At 38.3% G+C, this 25158-nt stretch overlaps 1 protein-coding gene across 1 annotated transcript; it reads right to left on the reverse strand.

Moving 5' to 3' along the window:
• Nucleotides 1–11171: 11171 nt before the first annotated feature.
• On the reverse strand, nucleotides 11172–14755 carry LOC109270193 (olfactory receptor 1J1-like). The gene is made up of 2 exons (XM_019454626.2): nucleotides 13843–14755; nucleotides 11172–11188 (listed from the first exon to the last, which is right to left on the reverse strand). Exons 1-2 carry the CDS (start codon nucleotides 14753–14755, stop codon nucleotides 11172–11174), a joined length of 930 nt encoding a protein of 309 aa, XP_019310171.2.
• Nucleotides 14756–25158: the final 10403 nt, after the last annotated feature.

A 25158-nucleotide genomic window follows, 5' to 3' on the forward strand; every position in this document is an offset into this window, starting at 1 on the left:
GCACTGTTTTTCCTACTAATTGAATATAAGCATGCAATGTGAATATCCTTTCTTTGAATAGTTGCTTTTTAGTGAATCTTGATGTGGCACTTTCTTCAGCCTCTTTTTCAGCTTTGACTTAGTTTTCTTCTCTGTTTAGTTTCTTTGTTCATTTCAGAGTCATAGGAAAAAACATATCTACACGACCATCTTTTCTTAAATGTTTTCTTTCTTCTTTTTCATATGGTATCCCCTGATCTACACTCATTTTAAATGTTTATGCAGTCGTAGCTTTCATTCTTTTTACTTTTTATTTTTAAAAATAATTTACAAACTTTATATAGCAAAGCTTTTCCCTTCTCAAGATAACAAAATTATTCCTTCTGGCAATTTCATGATTTTGTTTTTGGATTTAATTTTGTAATACCTTTGAAATTCATTATGAATGACATTAATTAGAAATTGAGTTTTAGTTTTGTTACCAATTTCTTATCAGTTGTCCAAATTTTGGTTTTCAGTTATGCCTATAGAGTGATGGTAACATAATACACCACCGGTTTTTTTTCCTTAAGTTGAGTGGATCTAGTCACAAATTGAAATGAACTGTTTTTTTGTAAAAGGCAAAAAAAAAAAAAAAAAGTCTAGAAAGGTCTGGTACAGGCCCCCGATGGTGAATTCAAACTTGATGGGAGCTGTCTGTGTCTTGGGATGGCCAATTAGGAGTGAAATGTGCTAGTGAGAGTAGAGATTTTGAAGTGGCTTTCCAAGTGACCACGTGACTATGACAACCAGTCCAGTGTAAGAGAGTTCAGCCTTCCAAGATATGGGACTAAGAATTCCTAGGAGGAATATCAAAAACCTAGACATAAAGTGAACTTAGACAGTACTGCATCCAAACATATCTGAATTTTTTAAAAAGCACACCCTTGTGCCATGTACATAAATATAATGTCCTATGTTTCCATCTGAAATGTTGATGTTGCTTTCAGTCCTTGAGAAACTACCTCTGCTCAAGGCAGATATAACTAATTTCATTGCTACAAACTGATAACTGTGGCAAATACTTCCATATTTAGTATTTCATTTAATCCTGGTAATTGGTATAAAAGAGGGAATTCATATTAAGACAGGCTTAGTAAGTAGCCCAGTGCCACTCAACTAGCAATGTTTAGTAGAAGTGATACTTAAAATGCTCTATGTGTGAGGTCCATCCTGAGTTCTTAAATCATTTGAATATTTTTCAAACTTGAGTAACATTTTTACCCATTTTACTGTAAATTTTATTTCAACTTTAAAAAATGTTGAAATAGCATACAAAAAAGCATATATGATTATATATATATATATATATATATATATATATATATATATATATAGTTTGAATATGTATGTACATAAACATGGTATGTTGTATGTGTGAATATGTGGGTATGTGTCTATATATACATATAATCACACCTTAAAGAATATGAAAAGAAACATTCATGTAACAATCTCTAGGCTTATGTGGTAGAAAACTAACAATTTGTTGAAGTCCCTTGTCTCATCTGCAACTGTATCTTCCTGTCCTGTTTAAAGTGCCTAATACTTTTTACATAATACCCATTAAGTATGTATACATATGTATATGCATAGAACTATGTCTTAATGTTCATAGTGTTTTGTTGTAGTATTAGGACCATGGATGATTATTATTTTCTTCTTTATATTTTTCAGTGTTGTTTTAATTTTTGATGGCATGTATTAGTTTTATAACTGGAAAAATATTCTTTTCATTTTGGAAAAAAACATAATTTTTAACTTCCAGGAAAAAAGGAAGTATCCCATATTTTTAATATTTCAATATTTCCTACTTTTATTTAAAGAAGACATCCACTGTATGTTAACTAATTTGAATTTAAATAAATAAATTTAAAAAAATAAAGAAGACATCCAGATGGCTCACAGATGCATGAAAAGATGCTCAACATCACTCATCATCAGAGAAGTACAAATCTAAACTATGATGAGATACTACCTCACACTTGTCAGAATGGCTAAAATTAACAATACAAGAAACACCAGGTGTTGGCAAGGATGTGGAGACAGGGGAACTCTCTTGCACTGTTGGTGGGAATGCAAACTGGTGCAGCCACTCTAGAGAAGAGAATGGGGTTCCTCAAAAAGTTAAAAAATAGAATACCCTATGATCAAGGAAATGCACTACTAGGTATTTACTCAAAGGATACAAAAATACAGATTCAAAGGGGTACATGCACACTGATAGTTTATAGCAGCATTATCAACAATAGCTATGCTATGGAGACAGCCCAAATGTCCATTGACTGATGAATAGATAAAGGAGATGTGGTATATATGTGCAAAGGAATATTACTCAGCTGACAAAAAGAATGAAATCTTGGCATTTGCAATGATGTGGTTGGAGCTAGAGAGTACTATGTTAAGTGAAATAAGTCCATCAGAGAAAGACAAATGCCATATAATTTCTCTTATATGTGGAATTTAATAAAGCAGATGAACATATGGGGGGGGGGGGAGAGGGAAACAAACCATAAGAGACTCTTCAAGACAGAGAACCAACTGAGGGTTAATGGAGGGAGGTGGGTGGAGAAAGAGCTAGACGGGTGATGGGTATTAAGGAGGGCACTTGTTATGATGAGCACTGGGTATTGTATGTAAGTGATGAATCACTGAATTCTACTCACAAAACCAATATTGCACTGTATGTTAACTAACCAGAATTTAAATAAAAATTTGAAAACAAAAATAATAAAGTTTTAGCACATCTATATTGTTCCTTCAATTTAGCCTGCTCTAGAGCTGCATATAAATTAAATAATAATATATTTATTCTTCCAGGTTTCACCTTTGTTGTCTGGAATGATCCTTGTGATGAGAACTCTGTCGTATTGTATTACATCCCACTATGAGACTATCACACACTTGTCTTTTCTATTTTTTATGGCTATTATGTTTGTTTTCAGCATTTTGCTATGATGAGCAATGGTGCTGCAAGCATTCTTGTTCATCATCTAGTGCATATATGCAAGAGATTCTGTAAATTATATACTCAGAAGAATTAATGGATTCGTAGGCATTATTCTATGCAACTATTACTGCTAAACTCTTCTATAAAGTAGTTGTACCAAGAAACCAGTGTGGAGGCGCCTGGGTGGCTCAGTCGGTTAAACATCTGACATCAGTTCAGGTCATGATTTCACAGTTTGTGAGTTCGAGCCCCGCATTGGGCTCTGTGCTGTCAGTTCAGAGCCTGGAGCCTGCTTTGGATTCTGTGTCTCCTTCTCTCTCCACCCCTCCCCCACTCACGCTCTGTCTTTGTCTCTCAAAAAATGAATAAACGTCAAAAAAAAAAAAGAAAAGAAAAGAAACTATTGTGAAAAGGCTACATACTACATGATTCCAACTAATGATATTTTGGAGAAGGCAAACTATAGATCCAACAAAAGATCAGTCATTGCCAGGGATCAGGGCTTAATGCAGACAAAGGTAAATGCATAGAGCAAGGGGATTAAAAAATTGTTTTAATGTTTATTTACTTTTGAGAGACAGAGAGCAACAGAGTGTGAGAAGGGGAGGGGCAGAAAGAGAGAGAAAGACAGAATCTGAGAGGCTCCAGGCTCTGAGCTGTCAGCACAGAGCCTGACGGGGCTCGAACTCACAAGCCTTGAGATCATGACCTGAGCCAAAGTTGGACGCTTAACCAACTGAGCCACCCAGGTGCTCCTTGAGGGGATTTTTAAAAAGGAAAAAAAAAAAAGAACTTTTTTATTTATTAAAGTGTCACATACTTGACAATGTGTTACATTTTTATACAAAATTTTAAAACTTGACAGATCATAACAACTTTAAATAGGAAGATGGCGGTGTAGGAGGACGCTGGGCTCACCGCGTCCTGATGATCACTTAGATTCTACCCACATCTGCCTAAATAACCCAGAAAACCGCCAGAAGACTAGCAGAATGGACTCTCTGGAGCCAAGCGTAAACAAGAGGGCCCCGGAAGAGGGCAGGAAGGGCATAGAGGCGATGTGTGCTACACAGACTGGCGGGAGGGAGGCGGGACAGTGAAGGGGCAGCCAGCTCACCCGGCAAGGCAGAGCTCCTGAGTCTGGCTTGCAAAAGCAGAGGGGCCAGACTGTGTGAGTTCTGACAGCCAGCGGGACTTAACATCTGGAATGTTATAAGTCAAGAGCTCTGCTCGGAGAGCGGGAGGGTGAGAGGACACCAGGAGGGAGAGTTGTTGAGCCCCTGAAGACAGACCTCAGTTCGGCAGGGAAGAAAGGCACTGGCAAACACCATCTCCCTTGCCCATCCACCAGCCAAAATCCCAAAGGGAACCAGTTCCCATCACCGAACTTGCTCGCACAGCGCAAACTCCCAACGCTGTGCTTCTGTGGATCCATCCCTCTGACGGGTCTGCTTACCTCCCGGTGCTGCACGGCCCCTCCTGCAGGGGGCCACCTATGGCAGAGCAAGCTAAGCCTGCCACTCCCACCCCTGTGCACCTTGCAGATCCACCCTGGCTAATATGCCAGATCCCATCAAAGCAGCCCCAGAAGCCTGGTAGTGTGCAAGTAGCCCAGACAGGGGCCACACCACTCCACAGTGAGTCCTGCCCCTGGGAGAGGGGAAGATAAGGTACACACCACTCTGACTGTGGCCCCAGCGGTGGGCTGGGGGCAGACATCAGGTCTGACTGCGGCCCTGCCCACCAACACAAGTTACTCCAGACAGCACAGGGGAAGTGCTCTGCAGTTCCACGCGATGCCAGGAACTATCCAAAATAATGAAATGGAAGAATTGTCCTCAAAAGAAACTCCAGGAAGTAGCAACAGCTAATGAATTGATCAAAAACAATTTAAGCAATATAACAGAACAAGAATTTAGAATAATAGTCATGAAATTAATCGCTGGGCTTGAAAACAGTATAGAGGACAGCAGAGAATCTATTGCTATAGAGATCAAGGGACTAAGAAATAGTCATGAGGAGCTAAAAATGCAATAAATGAGGCACGAAATAAAATACAGGTGACCACAGCTCAGATTGAAGAGGCAGAGGAGAGAATAGGTGAATTAGAAGATAAAATTATGGAAAAAGAGGAAGCTGAGAAAAAGAGAGATAAAAAAAAGTCCAGGAGTATGAGGGGAGAATTAGAGAACTAAGTGATGAAATGAAACGGAGCAATATCTGTATAATAGGAATTCCAGAAGAGGAAGAGAGAGAGAAGGGGGCTGAAGGTGTACTTGAACAAATCATAGCTGAGAACTTCCCTGATCTGGGGAAGGAAAAAGGCATTGAAATCCAAGAGGCACAGAGAACTCCCTTCAGACGTAACTTGAATCGATCTTCTGCACAACATATCATAGTGAAACTGGAAAAATACAAGGATAAAGAGAAAATTCTGAAAGCAGCTAGGGATAAACATGCTCTAACATATAAAGGGAGACCGATAAGATGAGTGGCAGACCTATCTACTGAAACTTGGCAGGCCAGAAAGGAGTGGCAGGAAATCTTCAATGTGATAAACAGAAAAAATATGCAGCCGAGAATCCTTTATCCAGCAAGTCTGTCATTCAGAATAGAAGGAGAGATAAAGGTTTTCCAAAACAAACAAAAACTGAAGGAATTCATCACCACTAAACCAGCCCTACAAGAGATCCTAAGGGGGATTCTGTGAGTGAAATGTTGCAAGGACCACAAAGTACCAGAGACATCACTACAAGCATGAAACCTACAGACATCACAATGACTCTAAACCCATATCTTTCTATAATAACACTGAATGTAAATGGATTAAATGCGCCAACCAAAAGACATAGGGTATCAGAATGGATAAAAAAACAAGACCCATCTATTTGCTGTCTACAAGAGACTCATTTTAGACCTGAGGACACCTTCAGATTGAAAGTAAGGGGATGGAGAACTATCTATCATGCTACTGGAAGTCAAAAGAAAGCTGGAGTAGCCATACTTATATCAGACAAACTAGACTTTCAATTAAAGGCTGTAACAAGAGATGAAGAAGGGCATTATATAATAATTGCAGGGTCTATCCATCAGGAAGAGCTAACAATTATAAATGTCTATGCGCCGAATACAGGAGCCCCCAAATATATAAAACAATCAATCACAAACATAAGCAACCTTATTGATAAGAATGTGGTAATTGCAGGGGACTTTAATACCCCACTTACAACAATGGATAGATCATCTAGACGCAGGGTCAATAAAGAAACAAGGGCCCTGAATGATACATTGGATCAGATGGACTTGACAGATATATTTAGAACTCTGCTTCCCAAAGCAACAGAATATACTTTCTTCTCGAGTGCACATGGAACATTCTCCAAGATAGATCACATACTGGGTCACAAACAGCCCCTCATAAGTACACAAGAATTGAGATCATACCATGCATACTTTCAGACCACAATGCTATGAAGCTTGAAATCAACCACAGGAAAAGTCTGGAAAACCTCCAAAAGCATGGAGGTTAAAGAACACCCTACTAAAGAATGAATGGGTCAACCAGGCAATTAGAGAAGAAATTAAAAAATATATGGAAACAAATGAGGATGAAAATACAACAATCCAAATGTTTTGGGAGGCAGCGAAGGCAGTCCTGAGAGGAAAATACATTGCAATCCAGGCCTATCTCAAGAAACAGGAAAAATCCCAAATACAAAATCTGACAGCACACCTAAAGGAAATAGAAGCAGAACAGCAAAGACACCCCAAACCCAGCAGCAGAATAAAAACAATAAAGATGAGAGCTGAAATAAACAATATAGAATCTAAAAAAACTAGAGAGCAGATCAATGAAGCCAAGAGGTGGTTTTTTGAAAAATAAACAAAATTGATAAGCCTCTAGCCAGGCTTCTCAAAAAGAAAAGGGAGATGACCTAAATAGATAAAATCATGAATGAAAATGGAATTATGACAACCAATCCCTCAGAAATACAAGCAATTATCAGGGAATACTATGAACAATTATATACCAACAAACTGGACAACCTGGAAGAAATGGACAAATTCCTAAGCACCCACCCACTCCCAAAACTCAAACAGGAAGAAATAGAAAACTTAAACAGACCCATAACCAGCGAGGAAATTGAATCAGTTATCAAAAATCTCCCAACAAATAAGAGTCCGGGACCAGATGGCTTCCCAGGGGAATTCTACCAGACATTTAAAGCAGAGATAATACTTATCCTTCTCAAGCTGTTCCAAAAAATAGAAAGGGAAGGAAAACTTACACACTCATTCTATGAAGCCAGCATTCCTTTGATTCTGAAACCAGAGACCCAGCAAAAAAGAGAACTACAGGCCAATATCCCTGATGAATATGGATGCAAAAATTCTCAATAAGATACTAGCAGATCGAATTCAACAGCATATTAAAAGAATTATCCACCATGATCAAGTGGGATTCATTCCTGGGCTGCAGGGCTGGTTCAACTCTCGCAAATCAATCAATGCGATACATCGCATTAATAAAATAAAAGATAAAAACCATATGATCCTGTCAATCGATGCAGAAAAAGCATTTGACAAAATTCAGCATCCTTTCTTAATAAAAACCTTTGAGACAGTTGGGATAGAAGGAACATACTTAAACATCATAAAAGCCATTTATGAAAAGCCCACAGCTAATATCATCCTCAATGGGGAAAAACAGAGCTTCCTCCCTGAGATCAGGAACACGACAGGGATGTCCACTCTCACCGCTGTTGTTTAATATAGTGTTGGAAGTTCTAGCATCAGCAATCAGACAACAAAAGGAAATCAAGGGCATTAAAATTGGCAATGAAGTCAAGTTTCACTTTTTGCAGATGACATGATACTATACATGGAAAACCCAATAACCTGTACCAAAAGTCTGCTAACTGATACATGAATTCAGCAAAGTTGCAGGATACAAAATCAATGTACAGAAATCCGTTGCATTCTTATACACTAATAATAAAGCAACAGAAAGACAAATAAAGAAACTGATCCCATTCACAATTGCACCAAGAATCACAAAATCCCTGGAATAAACCTAACCAAAGATAAAAAAGATCTGTATGCTGAAAACTATAGAAAGCTTTTGAGGGAAATTGAAGAAGATATAAAGAAATGGAAAAACATTCTCTGCTCATGGATTGGAAGAATAAATATTGTTAAAATATCAATACTACCCAAAGCTATCTACACATTCAGTGCAATCCCAATCAAAATTGCACCAGCATTCTTCTCTAAGCTAGAACAAGCAATCCTAAAATTTGTATGGAACTACAAAAGGCCCTGAATAGCCAAAGTAATTTTGAAGAGAAGACCAAAGAGGGAGGCATCACAATCCCAGACTTTAGCCTCTACTACAAAGCTGTAATCATCAAGACAGCATGGTATTGGCACAAAAACAGACACAGAGACCAATGGAATAGAAACCCCAGAATTAGACCATACAAAAGTATGGCCAACTAATCTTTGACAAAGCAGGAAAGAACATCCAATGGAAAAAAGACAGTCTCTTTAACAAATGGTGCTGGGAGAACTGGACAGTAACATGCAGAAGAATGAAACTAGACCACTTTCTTACACCATTCACAAAAATAAACTCAAAATGGATAAAGGACCTGAATGTAAGACAGGAAATCATCAAAACCCTAGAGGAGAAAGCAGGAAAAAACCTCTCTGACCTCAGCCGCAGCAATTTCTTACTTGACACATCCCCAAAGGCAAGGGAATTAAAAGCAAAAATAAACTATTGGGACCTCATGAAGATAAAAAGCTTCTGCACTGCAAAGGAAACAATCAACAAAACTAAAAGGCAACCAACAGAATGGGAAAAGACATTTGCAAATGACATATCGGACAAAGGGCTAGTATCCAAAATCTATAAAGAGCTCACCAAACTCCACACCTGAAAAACAAATAATCCAGTGAAGAAATGGGCAGAAAACATGAATAGACACTTCTCTAAAGAAGACATCCAGATGGCCAACAGGCACATGAAAAGATGCTCAACGTCTCTCCTCATCAGGCAAATACAAATCAAAACCACACTCAGATACCACCTGATGCCAGTCAGAGTGGCCAAAATGAACAAATCAGGAGACTATAGATGCTGGCAAGGATGTGGAGAAACAGGAACCCTCTTGCACTGTTGGTGGGAATGCAAACTGGTGCAGCTGCTCTGGAAAACAGTGTGGAGGTCCCCCCCCCCAAATTAAAAATAGATCTACCCTATGACCAAGCAGTAGCACTGCTAGGAATTTACCCAAGGGATACAGGAGTGCTGATGCATAGGGGCACTTGTACTCCGATGTTTATAGCAGTACTTTCAACAATAGCCAAATTATGGAAAGAGCCTAAATGTCCATCAACTGATGAATGCATAAAGAAATTGTGGTTTATATACACAATGGAATACTATGTGTCAATGAGAAAGAATGAAATATGGCCTTTTGTAGCAATGTGGATGGAACTGGAGAGTGTTATGCTAAGTGAAATAAGTCATACAGAGAAAGACAGATACCATGTTTTCACTCTTATGTGGATCCTGAGAAACTTAACAGAAGACCACGAGGGAGGGGAAGGAAAAAAAAAGAGGTTAGAGAGGGAGGGAGCCAAAACATAAGAGACTCTTAAAAACTGAGAACAAACTGAGGGTTGATGGGGGGTGGGAGGGAGGGGAGGGTGGGTGATGAGTATTGAGGAGGGCACCTGTTGGGATGAGCACTGTGTGTTGTATGGAAACCAATTTGACAATACATTTTATATTTTAAAAAATAAAATAAAAATTTAAAACTTTGTATTCATTCCTTGAAAGTCCTTGAATACATGGAGTTGATTGTTTTTAGTGTTGTTTGAAGTAGATTCATTTCAATGTGTCTCCATATTAATAATGAAGTTTTAAAAATTAATTAATATTTGAGGAGTTCATTCTGTCTCCACTACTCTGCAATAGATGTCCTTGGCTGCAAATGAAAGTATCAATTAGTTAATTTAATCTGCACTCCAAAAAAAAAAAAAAAAAAGATACAGGTCAATAATGGGTAAATTTTAAGTGAAAGTGTATCAGTAAGAATTTGTTCAGGAGAGAAAAACAAAAGTTCTTGCTTATACAACTGTTGCAAGAGGTGAGGAACAGAGGTCAGGGAACTTGCACTTGAAAACTAAAAAGCCCAAAACTAAAGATTTCAGCCTAAGCATAAAATAGATGGTTTCAAAAGATTAGTGGGCAGTGGCTGCAAATCTCAAGAATCACTGAAAAACTCCTCCAAATGTCTTAGTCTGATGCGTAATGCAGGTGGCTCTTAGCTCAATGGGAAACTACTGTGAAGCTTGTATCTACCCATATTTCTGACTATAATTACCTCCACAGAATAATGATTTCTTCTCTTGCCTTCTAAATTCTCATGAGTTCCTCTCATTGGAAGACATTAAACATGAACAATACAGAAAAGAAAAATCTGGAAAATGTAGCTTCTAGCCTTGCCACTGCAATTCAGGAAAAGCTTAGAAGTAGGTGTTAATAATGCAAAGTTAGCAACAGTCTAGTTAGTATATGGCATAAGGAGAAGAAAGGGGGGTTGAGTAAGAGTCTGAAAGTGTCCATATGCAAGTCCCAGAATAGGATGAGGGATGCATGGGACAGAGCCACCCTACATGAGCCCACTTTAGATCAGCGAACCTGCAGCGAGCCACAGAAGCATCAGTGAGATCAGCCGAGTCCAGAAAAAACCACCATCCTAAGCTAGATCAGCCAAGCCCCAACCAACCTTCAGATTGATAAGTAGCATAAATGCTTGTTGGTGAATACTGCTGGGCTATTGTGGCCATTTGTCATCCAGCATTTTTTTGTGGCAACTGTAACTGATATACAGGGGTACAAAAAAGGCTTTATATCACAAGGACCAGTGTAAGTAACATCAGTGGAGTGCGAAAATGTATTCCTGCTATAGAAGTGAGGAGGAAGGAGTAAATATTCTTTCAAACAATAATTCAGTATATCACACTTAATACCTGGGATGTTGAATACCTACTACTCAGGAAGTGACATTTTTTTTCTGCTATTCTTTGAAATTTCATTTATTTGAGGGTTGTTTTTCTCCTCTGCTGAATAAAAACTCTTATGGATTCCATAAATTCTTTTCTAACCTTTAGATATTAAAAAGGGTAAAGATTACTTTCTACCACAAACATGTCTCAATTCTATAGTTAAATTTCCTGGGGGGGTTATGGGAGGGGGGATGGGCTAAATGGGTAAGGGGCATTAAGGAATCTACTCCTGAAATCATTGTTGCACTATATGCTAACTAATTTGGATGTAAATTAAAAAATAAAATTTAAATTAAAAAAAATTTCCTCTGGGGCGCCTGGGTGGCTCAGTCGGTTAAGCGGCCGACTTCGGCTCAGGTCATGATCTCACAGTCTGTGAGTTCGAGCCCTGCGTCAGGCTCTGTGCTGACAGCTCAGAGCCTGGAGCCTGCTTCAGATTCTGTGTCTCCCTATCTCTCTGACCCTCCCTCGTTCATGTTCTGTCTCTCTCTGTCTCAAAAATAAATAAACATTAAAAAAAAATTAAAAAAAAAATTTCCTCATTGGATTCAGGCAGGTAAGAATCTGAAGTTCAGAAAGGAGTCATAATGGTAGATTATCTCCCCGCCCCGCCCCCCACTCCATCATTTTTCTGAAATCTAGTTGCAGTTGCTGAATCCACCCTCTGGGATAAAGCTTGAAAGAAAGAATGAAAAAAGGGTGACAGTAATATGCTCCTTTGGTTGCTACCATATTAAAAAGGTTTTGACTTCTTTTGACCTGGATGATGGTTAGAACAGACTCATTCTCTTGTCCCTTCTGGACCAGCAGACATTCAGAATCTCCCAGGCTGCCTTCACACACATCCTCTGTGATATAACAAAAGTATATTTCTTCCTGTAATTGTTTCGCCTCAGAGCCTCTGGTTTTGTGGTTGTGCATTCCCTACAGATCTCTTCTTCTCTCTTCAAGTTTCCTAGACTTGCTCATGGGTCTTCTTGGGGAGACATGAAAATGGCTTCACATCAGTTTTCTCTCTCACATAACTCACCTATAGTCCATAGGAAACTTTTTTTTAATTGAAGTATAATTGACAAATTATGTTACATTAGTTTCAGGCATACAGCATAGTGATTCCACAGGCAGGAAACATTTTTGCTTTTATTGACCCACCGTGAAAAGAAGTGAAGGGTATTTCCCCAAAACATAATTCTATTTCATAATTCAATTCCCCCTCTTTCCCTATTTCATTTTTCCTATTGCTATCATTCTCATCCAAATGAGAGAGATATATAAGACTCTCTAAATGGTTCTTTTCAAGCTTCTGCCACTAATCTTGAAGTGAGGAGGAAAGCACCCTCTTCTCTGTTGCAAGAATTTGGGGTTCACTGTGCAGCCTTCTAAAAAAACCCCACCATCACTTTATGAGAACCTCTCATCTCTAGCTCTTAGCACTTTTTAGATCCATATCCGGGTTAAGAGGTTGATGAGTTATGAAATGGAGTACTGGGAATTTCCTATAAACATCTTCATTTTGTGTGTTACAACTCACTTTGGCATCTGGAGTCTATGGAATCTTGGTACCTCAGCTGAAACTTCCGGTTTAATATCCTGCACACACTACTCCCTCTTCCTGTCATTGCCAGGACAAGATAGAGCTTTGTGTGTTTGGATAATTCTGATTTGTTAAGTCTCAGGTAAAGCAACACCTTCCCTGGGAAGTCTTTCATATTCTCTCACACTAATTGTTTCCCTCCAAGACACAGCATTCCATATAAACAATTACATTCCTTGCCATGCTGAATCACTCTGGAGTCAGACAGCCAAGATTCAAATCTTCCTTCACTAACTGTGATGTTAAGATGCTTTTGAACATGAGCTTTCTAAAAGTATCTCTTTCTTAAATTAAAAAAAAATTACATCCAAGTTAGTTAGCATATAGTGCAACAATGATTTCAGATTCCTTAATGCCCCTTACCCATTTAGCCCATCCCCCCTCCTACAACCCCTCCAGTAACCCTCTGTTTGTTCTCCATATTTAAGAGTCTCTTATGTTTTGTCCCCTCCCTGTTTTTATATTATTTTCGCTTCCCTTCCCTTATGTTCATCTGTTCAAAGTATCTCTTTGAGCATGAGTTTTCTCAAAATATCTCTTAGGGTTGTTGTCAGAATTAAATTAGATGACCCTAATGCATAGATTAGGCTCTTAAACCAGTATCTGAGACAACTGAGGTAACATTTATTTTGTTGCTGAATACCTGTGTGTGTTTGGAAAGAAAGGATATATGGTCTGTATTCCTGAAGGACAAGCAAGCAGTGTGTTAATTACTATGTAAGGAAAGTAAAATTTACTATGTTCTTCTTGGAAGTTCTAGAAGGGCTCAAGGTCCCTGAATACCCGGATGTCTGAGTGAAGAAGGAGACATATCATCACCAAAATGGAAAATTCCTTAGAGATTGATGCATAAAAGACCAAATATATTTTATAATAATTTGAAAATCTGAGGAAAGTACAGCCCTGATAGCTCCCATTTGATGATACCAGCCAAAGAGATACAGCATCTTCAAAGTATTTTCCAATCCCATCATCCAAGAAAAGAACAAAGTAAGTCCTATAAAGTACGTCTAATTTTACTATTCTCCCCAACAGATGTAAGGATAATGTCAGCAAAGCATTTCTCAGTGACAGTGTGGAAGGAAGACAGGAGAGCTATATTTACAATAATTTGTGTTTATGTGTAATTGAAGAAATAAGATAATATGTATATTTTAAAAGAAAAGTAAGTATCAGGTGGAAGAATATGTTTTATTACTCAAGAGTTTTCTCAAGGCCCCTTTCATGTCTTTATTTCTCAGGCTGTAAATGAAAGGGTTCAACATGGGGGTGACCACTGTGTACATCAAGGAAGCAATTAGGTTTTTGTTATTGGTGTTGTTGGATGAGGGAAGAAAATATAGGCCAATAATTGCCCCATAATAGAGAGTCACTACTGAGAGATGTGATCCACAAGTGGACAAGGCTTTGCAGATGCCCTTGGTAGAAGGAACCCGGAGGATGGTGGCCCCAATATGGCCGTAAGAAACCACAATGCATAAGAATGGAAGCATAATGGCTGTTAATCCTGCAGTAAAGATCACCAATTGGTTGAGGGAAGTGTCTGAGCAGGACAATTTGAGCAAGGCAGCAAGGTCACAGAAGAAGTGGGGGACGGTGTGGTCAGCACAGAAGGACAGCTGGGCTAGGAGAAGGGTATGCAAAAGAGCACAAGCACAAGCAATGACCCAGGATCCAGCCACTAGCATGACACAGATGCTCTGACTCATGACGATGGTATAATGCAGAGGGTGACAGATGGCCACATACCTGTCATAGGCCATTGAAGTGATCAAGAAACTGTCTAAATCAGCGCAAAATATGAAGAAATATGTCTGTGAAATGCATCCTGCATAGGAGATGGATTTGTACTTAGCATGCATGTTCATCAGCATCTTTGGGACAGTGACAGATGAAAAGGAAACATCAGTGAAGGCCAAGTGACTGAGGAAGAAGTACATGGGGGTGTGGAGGCGAGAGTCCAGCCTGATGAGCAGGATGATGAGCAGGTTCCCCAGCACCGTGGTCAGGTACATGCCCAGGAACAGGGTGAAGAACATGGCCTGTTGCTCTGGCAGGATGGGGAGCCCCAGGAGGAGAAACTCGGACACGCTGCTCTGGTTCTCCTTCCTCATACTGGTACATCAGCTGAAGGAGACGGGTGGGGAAAGTTGAAAAGAGAAGATGGAATGTTTCTGGATAAAAAAGTGATCATTGTGGCATAGTATAGTAGAGATGTTCTTTTGATTTAGGGAAGGTTTTCATTTATATTTTCTTACATTTTAGGCATATTCTGCTGGATAAATGTAGAAAATGTGTACCTTTAGGATATACAACCACTTACTTTTTTTTCTCAATTTGGTGCCAGTCTCTGCAAATGATAATACTAACAGTTAATGTTTATTGAGTGTTGTCCTTATGCATGGTGTGAATAGCTACATGTAGCAACTGATTCAATAGTCTTACATATATGAGCTAGGTAGGTACCATTGTTATTTCCTCTTTTCAGATGGGCTAGCTGAGGCAGACAGTGTCACAATCACTGAGGTAGAAGATTACCAGCTGGGATTTGGACCCAAACATTGTGATTCCAGAGTTTGTTCTCTGGGAGCAAAACAAATTACTTGACATCAGAAATCTCATTGCCCTTCATAATTTTGTGTGTTGTGATCTGTTTAATTCTGCATCCTCTACTTCTGGACACATTCCATGATTATTGATTTGTTCCTTGGCTGTAGACCCAAAATCTATCATAGAATAGAAATTTGTTGTTCAAGTGAAAGATGTCACATCCAGTTAAATTAATCACAGCAGCCTCTTAAGAAACTTACAACAGGTCTTGTTCAAGATCCGGGTTTCATCCTAACAATCCTGGAATCCAGTGTTATTTAGCTGCCACATAGCATCACATTTAATGAAGCACAATAAAAATCTAAAAATAATTTTTAAAAGGAATTATCTTTTCAGTGTCTCCAAAATAGCCTGTAAGAGATTGATTTCCTAACCCAAATCAATATTTATCACAATACCTACATATTTTTTAAAAGAAAAGGCAGGGATTCACTATAACATATCAAAGATTATTGTAAAAGTATATTGACTGCAACAAAAAATGTACTTTTACAAAGATAAACTAATAAAACAGTGGATGAAAATAGAGAGCCTAGAAACTGATGAGTTTATGAGGACTTGGCCTCACCATTGCTTTGCCAACCAGATTTAGAAGGCAACCATGTTCCACCAGTCCTGGTTCCCCCAACCCCATATGAGTGAAAAGAAGAGTGTAGTCATGAACCAGTTTAATCCAGTAGGTGAAAATTCATATCGAATGATAACTTTCAATGGCAACAGCAAAGTAGTTCATTGGCTCCCCAGAATGTCTGGAACCAGACATCAAATCAGAATATTTATGAATGCTTTTCCATTAGGTCTCCCAGAAATAGGTGAAAGGTAGTTGACTACTTAGTTCTAGAGGCAGATCTTTATGCACAGATTCCAGCACTTTGGACCCAACCCTGACCCCACAGCCTTCATGGATTGTGGAAAATGAGTGATGGAACACTCTCCCTAATTTACTTGAAATGTTTCAAATCATCTAGGTCAGTTTTTCTTGGGGGAACATGCAAAACTATACCTATGTAGTGTGATTTCCAGACCAACATTGAGACTTCCATATCCCCATCCAAAATATCACCCTCAATAGGCTGCTGGTACTCGAAATTCTTTCAGCAAGAGATAAAAGGTTTTAAGTTCCCGACTAAAGTAAATATTCCTGGACAAGAAAGCCCTATGGCCAACCCTCTCACTGAGATGGGCTGGCTGGGAACCATTCATACTCAGGGACCAGGTTTGGATGGCAGAACAAGAGCACTGACCTCCTCAGACAAAATGAGGAGGGGAGAGGGTTGGAGATTACAGGCAGAATGCAAGTAGAGGTCGCAGACACAGAACAAATTTACCATCTTTGCAATTTGGCTGCTATAAGGCTAAAAAGAGTCACATTGTTAATAAAATCTGATTGAGCACCTAATGTGCACCAGGTGCTTTTCAAATACTGTTCATTTCTTCCCACAACCTTTCAGCATAGACATCCAGATCCTCATTTTAGAGAAAAGAACACTGGAACTCAGTGATGAAACTTGTCTGATGTTACATAGCACTAGTATTTGGTAAATCTGAGACTAGATCCCAGGTCTCTATAGCTGCAAAGACTATTTGTTCATACTATATTACATGCCTTCATTAATTACATCCTTGAGTAGGACAGTACTTGCTGTCTGAGAGCACTCAAGAATTTTAGGAAGCAAATCAGGAGGCTTGAAGATTAATGGAAATCTATGGTTTCAAGATATGTGTCTAGATGGTAATATTAATAATAATATTATTATAGCAATCATTCATTAATCACATATTTATTGTGTGAATAATAATATATCAGTTACTGTGACATGTACTTTATATCATCTCAGCCTAAAAGGACCACAAAAAGGGCATTATTCTCATTTAACTAGTTGGAAACTAGGGCTTGGAGAGTGTAAGTAGTTTGCCTAAAATCATTCAGAGTGAAAGTTATGGACAGATCATTAAATTCCAGATTTATCTGATTTCAAACCTATGTTCCTAACCACCATGCTCTATTGCCTCTAGCAGAGCATGGTTTGATGAAAAAGAGACATCTGGATATGTGCTCCTCATTAAAGATAAGGTGAGATATGTAATTTCCCCAAGCCTTTGGATGGATGTATTGCCTCAGTCCTTAATCAGATGATCAAAAGCAAATAGACTAGAATACCAGCTACAGTATCTACAAAGATAACCCATCATAGAGTGAATTTCTTAGGGCTCCAGGACAAAAGCAGATCAGATATTGGTCAATGTTTTACATAGAATACCTAATTTCTATCAGTAAGTGAAAATGTTAAGGCAAATGTTACTTCCATTGGAAGTAATATCAAATAGCCAGTAAAATGAGTTCACAAAAAGCTTATGATACAATTTTTGAATATTGGAACATAACAGAAAATTGTATGTAGGCATATTTAAAACTATTCACAAAACAATGCAGATTACATTATTATGTTTTCTAACCTGGGAAGTTTTGCTCATTGTTTAAATGCATGCCATATATTCAGCAAAACTGTAAGAGATAACATTTTCCTACAAAGAAAGTACAAACCTCCAAGGAATTATAATTATTATGTTCACCTAAGTTATTTAAGATGACACAACAAAATTATTAAAGTGCTTGGCAAAAGTAGATTTCTGTAGTAGACCACTCACACACAAACCCACCCACACCCCCCCCCACACACATTTATTGGGGAATGAAGTGTATAAGCCCTACCCTCACCGAGCTCCAGAGTGATAAATTCAAAGACTGTCAGCTCCAGGATGTGAACTAATTTTTCATTTTCTCTCCAGAAGATTTAGATTTGGCACAGGAAAAAAAGGCACAAGCTCAATCCTAAAGTGAGAAGGAGGTATTCTCTCATTCTCTCTCTCTCTCTCTCTCTCTTTCTCTCTCTCTCATTCTCTCTCTCTCTCTCTTTTTTACTAGATCCAAGGCAACAACATTTTTATTAGCCAGGTTGAGAACCAGGGGACCAAAGCCACAGATATCTGGTGTTGGACAATTTGGGAATAATTACTGCATTTCCCTTAGCCATTCCCAGTGGAGATGTGCTTTTGCCAGATACTCAAGGTAGTCAACTCCTTTGGGAATATAAATAAGGATTCATTTGTGGATTCATTTATTTTTAAAGAATTTTCACATCCCTAAGCTCATTTAACCCTTCAAATAATTCTTGAAGTAGATAGCATTTTCCCCCGCTTTATTGTATTTGAGAGTGGCTCAAAAAATGGCCAAATGAGGATTGAAACTCAACCACATTAACTTCAAACCTAAAGTCTAGTTCCAGTCCATCATGACACCTCTCTTATAATAGTAGGCTCTGTATCATATGGACTCCTTCCTTATCACATTTAATCTGGAACTTGGAAGAGAGTTGCTACTAGTCCTTGGGAAATAAAAACATTTATCAAGGAATAGTTAGGCTTATGTTTCTCAGAAATAGAGATTTTTTTCTTTTGAAAAAAGAAAAAGAAAAAGGCGGGTTTTTTTTTGAAACACGTAAATGCATGCAGAATTTTTTTTTGGCCAGTTATGACACATAATAGTTGGCATATTCTCAGTGTTCAAAATATATTTTTTAACCATGAGTGTGAGAAGTCTTTAGAAACCTATGCCATTCAGATTGTCAAAATTAGAAAAGAGACACAGAATCAAGTGGAATGGATAGCACTTTACTCATTTTTTTCAAAAATTCATTTATTTATTCATAAAAATGTTGTGCAACTCCTATGTGGCAAGAATTTTATGAGATACGGTGAGTAAAGATTTGAAAACACAGTTGTTGTTTTTTCTCTTAAAGAGCTCCCAATCTACGGGGCAGGACAGACAGAGCACTGTGTCAAATGTTGTAATGAAGGTGAGTGTTGAGTGCCACAGAAGCACAGAGGAGGGGTATCAGACCCAAATTTAACAGGTCCAGCAAGGTAGGCTTTGGGAAGTTACTAGTCAGCAGAGACCCAAGACAATTCAAACAACAAAAGGTGACATGGACAGCATAGAGACAGAGCATTTGGGAGGGAGAAGAAAAAAAAAAACAAAGGAAGAGGAGACAACCTGCAGAAAAGAGAGATGACACGTTTGGGAAACTATTATCAGGGAAATTAGATTATCTGAAATGTATGCTTCAACAGGGGGAAGAGGTTCAGGATGAGGCTTAAGAAATTAGCAGGCATGAATCAGTCATGCAGAACCTTGGAAGACATGATGAACAATCTACACTTTATCCAAAAGCAAAGTAAGAGCCATGGAAGAATTTGATAAGAAGATTGACCATGTCATATTAAAAACTATCACGATAGGTGAAGAATGGAGAGTAAGCATGTGTTTGCAGCAGCTGGAGGAGATGCTGGAAAGGCAAGAATGAAGTGATGGGATGCAAGGCCAGAAGCAAGGAGACTAGTTACAAAGTGGTCACAGCTGGTTAGATGGGAGGTTATGAAAGTCTATCTAAGAGAGACAATGGAGTTGGAGAAAACTACATGGATTTAAGTCTCCTTCAGGGTCAGAATCTAAAAAATACGGTAATTCTAATGTGAATTGATTTTGATAGACTATAGAAAATTAAGAAAATGAAGGTGTTTAAAACCTCTCTAAATTTGTGGCTTGGACAGCAGGTTGTATAGCTGAGTTATTTACTAAGATATAGGACATATAAAGAAAAATATACTTGAGAAGTTTTTAACACACTGAGTGTGAAGTACCTATGGGTCAGAAATTCAGGGGGCAGGTGGATATATTTTGGCGATTGAAATTCATGGGATGTCAATATACAAAAGCATGAGATTGCCTAAAAAGAAATGAAAAGAATAAGAAGAGTTTAGGAAAAAAATTCAAGATTAGAAAGACCCCGAATAGCCAAAGCAATCTTGCAAAAGAAAACCAAAGCAGGAGGCATCACAATCCCAGACTTCAAGCTATACTACAAAGCTGTAATCATCGAGACAGTATGGTACTGGCACAAGAACAGACACTTAGATCAATGGAACAGAATAGAGAACCCAGAAGTGGACACACAAACGTATGACCAACTAATCTTTGACAAAGCAAGAAAGAATATCCAATGGAATAAAGACAGTCTCTTCAGCAAGTGGTGCTGGGAAAACTGGACAGCGACATGCAGAAGAATGAACCTGGACCACTTTCTTACACCATACACAAAAATAAACTCAAAATGGATGAAAGACCTCAATGTAAGACAGGAAGCCATCAAAATCCTCAAGGAGAAAGCAGGCAAAAACCTCTTTGATCTTGACTGCAGCAATTTCTTACTCAACACGTCTCTGGAGGCAAGGGAAACAAAAGCAAAAATGAACTGGTGAGATCTCATCAAAATAAAAAGCTTCTGCACAGCGAAGGAAACAATCAGCAAAACTAAAAGGCAACTGACAGAATGGGAGAAGATATTTGCAAATGACATATCAGATAAAGGGTTAGTATACAAAATCTATAAAGAACTTATCAAACTCAACACCCAAAAAACAAATAATCCAGTGAAGAAATGGGCAAAAGACGTGAATAGACACTTCTCCAAGGAAAACATCCAGATGGCCAACCGACGCATGAAAAAATGCTCAACATCACTCATCATCAGGGAAATGCAAATCAAAAGCACAATGAGATACCACCTTACACCTGTCAGAATGGCTAGCATTAACAACTCAGGCAGCAACAGATGTGGGCGAGGATGAGGAGAAAGAGGATCTCTTTTGCATTGTTGGTAGGAATGCAAGCTGGTGCAAGCACTCTGGAAAACAGTATGGAGGTTCCTCAAAAAACTAAAAATATAATTACCCTACGACCCAGCAATTGCACAACTAGGCATTTATCCAAGGGATATAGGTGTGCTGTTTCAAAGGGACACATGCACCCCCATGTTTATAGCAGCACTATCAACAGTAGCCAAAGTATGGAAAGAGCCCAATGGATGACATCGATGGATAAAGAAGATGTGGTATGTATAAATAAATAAATAAATAAATAAATAAATAAATGTGTGTGTGTGTGTGTGTGTGTGTGTGTGTGTGTGTGTGTGTACACACAATGGAGTATTACTCAGCAATCAAAAAGAATGAAATCTTGCCATTTGCAACTACGTGGATAGAACTGGAGGGTATTATGCTAAGTGAAATTAGTCAGTCAAGGAAAGACAAAAATCATATGACTTCACTCATATGAGGACTTTAAGAGACAAAACAGATGAACATAAGGGAAGGGAAACAAAAATAATATAAAAACAGGGAGGGGGACAAAACAGAAGAGACTCATAAATATGGAGAACAAACTGAGAGTTACTGGAGGGATTGTGGGAGGGGGGATGGGCTAAATGGGTAAGGGGCACTAAGGAATCTACTCCTGAAATCATTGTTGCACTATATACTAACTAATATGGATGTAAATTTCAAAAAAATAAAAATAAAAAATAAAATTAAAAAAAAGAACTCATTTCACATACATACTCTTATTCTATAGGATGATTTCCACAAACATTAAACATCATGTACTTGTATCCTAAAGCTTATTCTAAAATGTATTACAATATAATTTATATGATCGTTAATCTATTTTAATAAAAATACATTCCAGATAAAAAAAATTTCAAGATTAGAGAAGAGAGAAAGAGGGACAGGGTGGGGAGAGAGGGAAAGAAAAGTGATGGAAGGGAAGAGAACAGGGCTGAAGACAGACCATAGTGAACACTGACAATCAAGGAAATAGCAGAGAAATAGTGTCCCCAAAGGGCATCAAACAACAACCAGACACATAGAAGGAAAAAGTGTGGGACCACAGAAGCTACGAGAAGAGAAGGTTAAGCATTGAAAATCACCCATTGAATTTAGGAATAAGAAGGATTTTGGTGATGTAATGTCAGTGAGTGCAGGGGACAGAATCTAGATTACAATGAATTGAGGAATAAATGGAAAATGTGAAGTCCAGAAGGTGGCGAGTTGTATTGATCCAACAAAGAAGCTTTGTTAGATGGGTAGGTTGGAAAGCCACTGAGGCAAAGCCTTGGGCGTATTTGTAGGAGAGTCAGAAAACATGAGATCAATCATGGAGAGGTAACAGAATGAAGACAAAATAAATTTGGGAGAAAAATGGGTAAGAACACAACAGACTGGGTAGATTTATGAGTCAATGATTCTAAATAATGGGCAGAGGGGAAATACAGCAAAGAATTCAACGTTCAAATTTAATATTTTATAGGTAAAGCAGTTCCAAGTCTTCCTAATATGGCAGTGGGAAGAGACTGGCTAAAGTGCAATAGACATCAAGATCATTTAAAGATGAGATCAAAGAATAAAAAAGTCACGTTTTTGAGTAATTCATTCATGCAGATGCTGAAGGCACCCAGTTGACAGCTTATTTGGAGAGGTGAAGTAAACGGATCTAGGTACCAAAATCTGTCACAAAATAAGAGTCATTAGAGTTTGGTAGTTGGTGGTGTAGGTTTTGACATGTGACAGTTTCTACTCTATGCCCAGTACTTTTTCAAGTACTTTGAAAAAGCTTTCCTCAGAGTTAGATCAGAAAGATATCTAATTACAGTATAATTCAAAAAGATAAGTAGTTACAGTCCAGTTTCCATCCAAAAGGGAAGAGTTAAGGCAACTATACTACAGACCCATTGGAAGTAATATTACATAGCCATTCCAATGATGTTTATGAAAAGCTTATATAATTTTTAAAGAGCATAATAGAAAAACTGTATAGAGGCATGATTCCAATGCTATGGAAAAATGCAGATTATCATATTTTAAAAACCTGAAACAATATGCTCCAAAATGTTAACAGCAGCTATATTATATAGGGAACAGTCACTTATGTATTTTTTTTATTTTTTATTTTTCTTAATATAATTTATTGTCAAGTTGGCTAACATACAGTGTATAAATTGCTCTTGGTTTTGGGGGTAGATTTCCGTGATTCATCGCTTACATACAACACCTAGTGCTCATCCCAACAAGTGCCCACCTCAATGCCCATCATCCACTTTCCCCTCTCCCCCACCTCCCCCCATTAACCTCCATTTGTTCTCTGTATTGAAGAGTCTCATGGTTTGCCTTCTTTCCCCTCTGTTTGTAACTATTTTTTCCCCTTCCGTTTCCCCATGGTCTTCTGTTAACTTTCTCAAGTTCCACATGAGTGAAAACATATGATATGTCTTTCTCTGACTGACTTCTTTCACTTGGCATAATAACCTCCAGTTCCATCCCTGTTGTTGCATTGAAGAGGATTTCATTCCTTCTCGTTGCCAAGTAGTATTCCATTGTATATATAACCCATATCTTCTTTATCCATTCATCAGTTGATGGACGTTAAGGCTCTTTCCATAATTTGGCTATTGTTGATAGCACTGCTGTAAGCATTGGGATACATGTGCCCCTATGAACCAGCACTCCTGTATCCTTTGGGTAAATTCCTAGCAGTGCTATTGCTGGGTCATAGGGTAGTTCTGTTTTTAATTTTCTGAGGAACCTCCACACTGTTTTCCAGAGTGGCTGCACCAGTTGGCATTCCCACCAACAGTGTAAGAGGGTTCCCATTTCTCCACATCCTCCCCAGCATCTGTTGTTTCCTTAGTTGTTAGTTTTAGTCACTCTGTCTGGTGTGAGGTGGTATCTCAATGTGGTTTTGATTTGTGCTTCCCTTATGATGAGTGATGTTGAGCATCTTTTCATGTGTCTGTTGGCCATCTGGATGTCTTCTTTAGAAAAGTGTCTATTCATGTCTTCTGCCCTTCTTCACTGGATTATTTGTTTTTCAGGTGTTGAGTTTAGTAAGTTCTTTATAGATTTTGGATACTAATTCTTTATCTGATATGTCATTTGCAAATAACTTTCCCCATTCTGTCAGTTGCCTTTAGTTTTGTTGATTGTTTCCTTTGCAGTGCACTTATGTATTTTAGAAATATTTCTCTGCCATAACATTTACATAATCATGCATTTATTTTATAAGCAATGAAAATATTAGAGTCTTCTGAACTGTTGCCGAATCTCATGGCCTAGGAAGAAAAATCGAAGGGCTGACAAACTTTAAGAAGAGAAGGCAATTGCTCTTAAAAGTGCCATTGCTGTGTTTGATTGGTCTTTTCCCCACCCCTATCCATTACACAGGACTCTGAAAATCAAGGCATGAAACAGCCAAAGGACAGTTCCTGCTGCCTCAGGGAACAAACAGTCCCTATACTAAAAACAACCTACAGGCAACAAGTAAAGGCGTATTGCCACCAGCAAACAGTTTATATCCCACTGTTCTATGGGGCTTCAGCCTTTCTAAATACATGTGCAGAGAGAGAAGAAATCAAGGTCTTTGTCGGATTTATCCCTGAATTTTTATGCATTAGTACTGGGCACATGCAGATCCACTTAAAAAATATTTACTGAATCACAGTAAAGTTAGGGATGTTGCTTTCTTTTTCCTTTTTTAATATTCATTTTTTATATGAAATTTATTGTCAAATTGGTTTCCATACAACACCCAGTGCTCATCCCAACAGGTGCCCTCCTCAATGCCCATCACCCACTTTTCCCTCCCTCCCATCCCCCCATCAACCCTCAGTTTATTCTCAGTTTTTAAGAGTCTCTCATGTTTTGCCTCCTTCCCTCTCTGTAACTTTTTTTCCCCCTTCCCCTACCCCAGGATCTTCTGTTAAGTTTCTCAGGATACACATAAGAGTGAAAACATATGGCATCTGTCTTTCTTTGTATGACTTATTTCACTTAGCCTAACACTCTCCAGTTTCATCCACAGTGCTACAATGGGCATATTTCTTTCTTTCTCATTGCCAAGTAGTATTCCATTGTATATATAAACCACATCTTCTTTATCCTTTCATCAATTGATGGACATTTAGGCTCTTTCCATAATTTGACTAAGGTTGAAAGTGCTGCTATAAACATTGGGATA

Source organism: Panthera pardus, unplaced genomic scaffold, assembly GCF_024362965.1.
Source record: "Panthera pardus isolate Hobbes unplaced genomic scaffold, ASM2436296v1 HiC_scaffold_20, whole genome shotgun sequence".
Classification (NCBI taxonomy): Eukaryota; Metazoa; Chordata; class Mammalia; order Carnivora; family Felidae; genus Panthera; species Panthera pardus.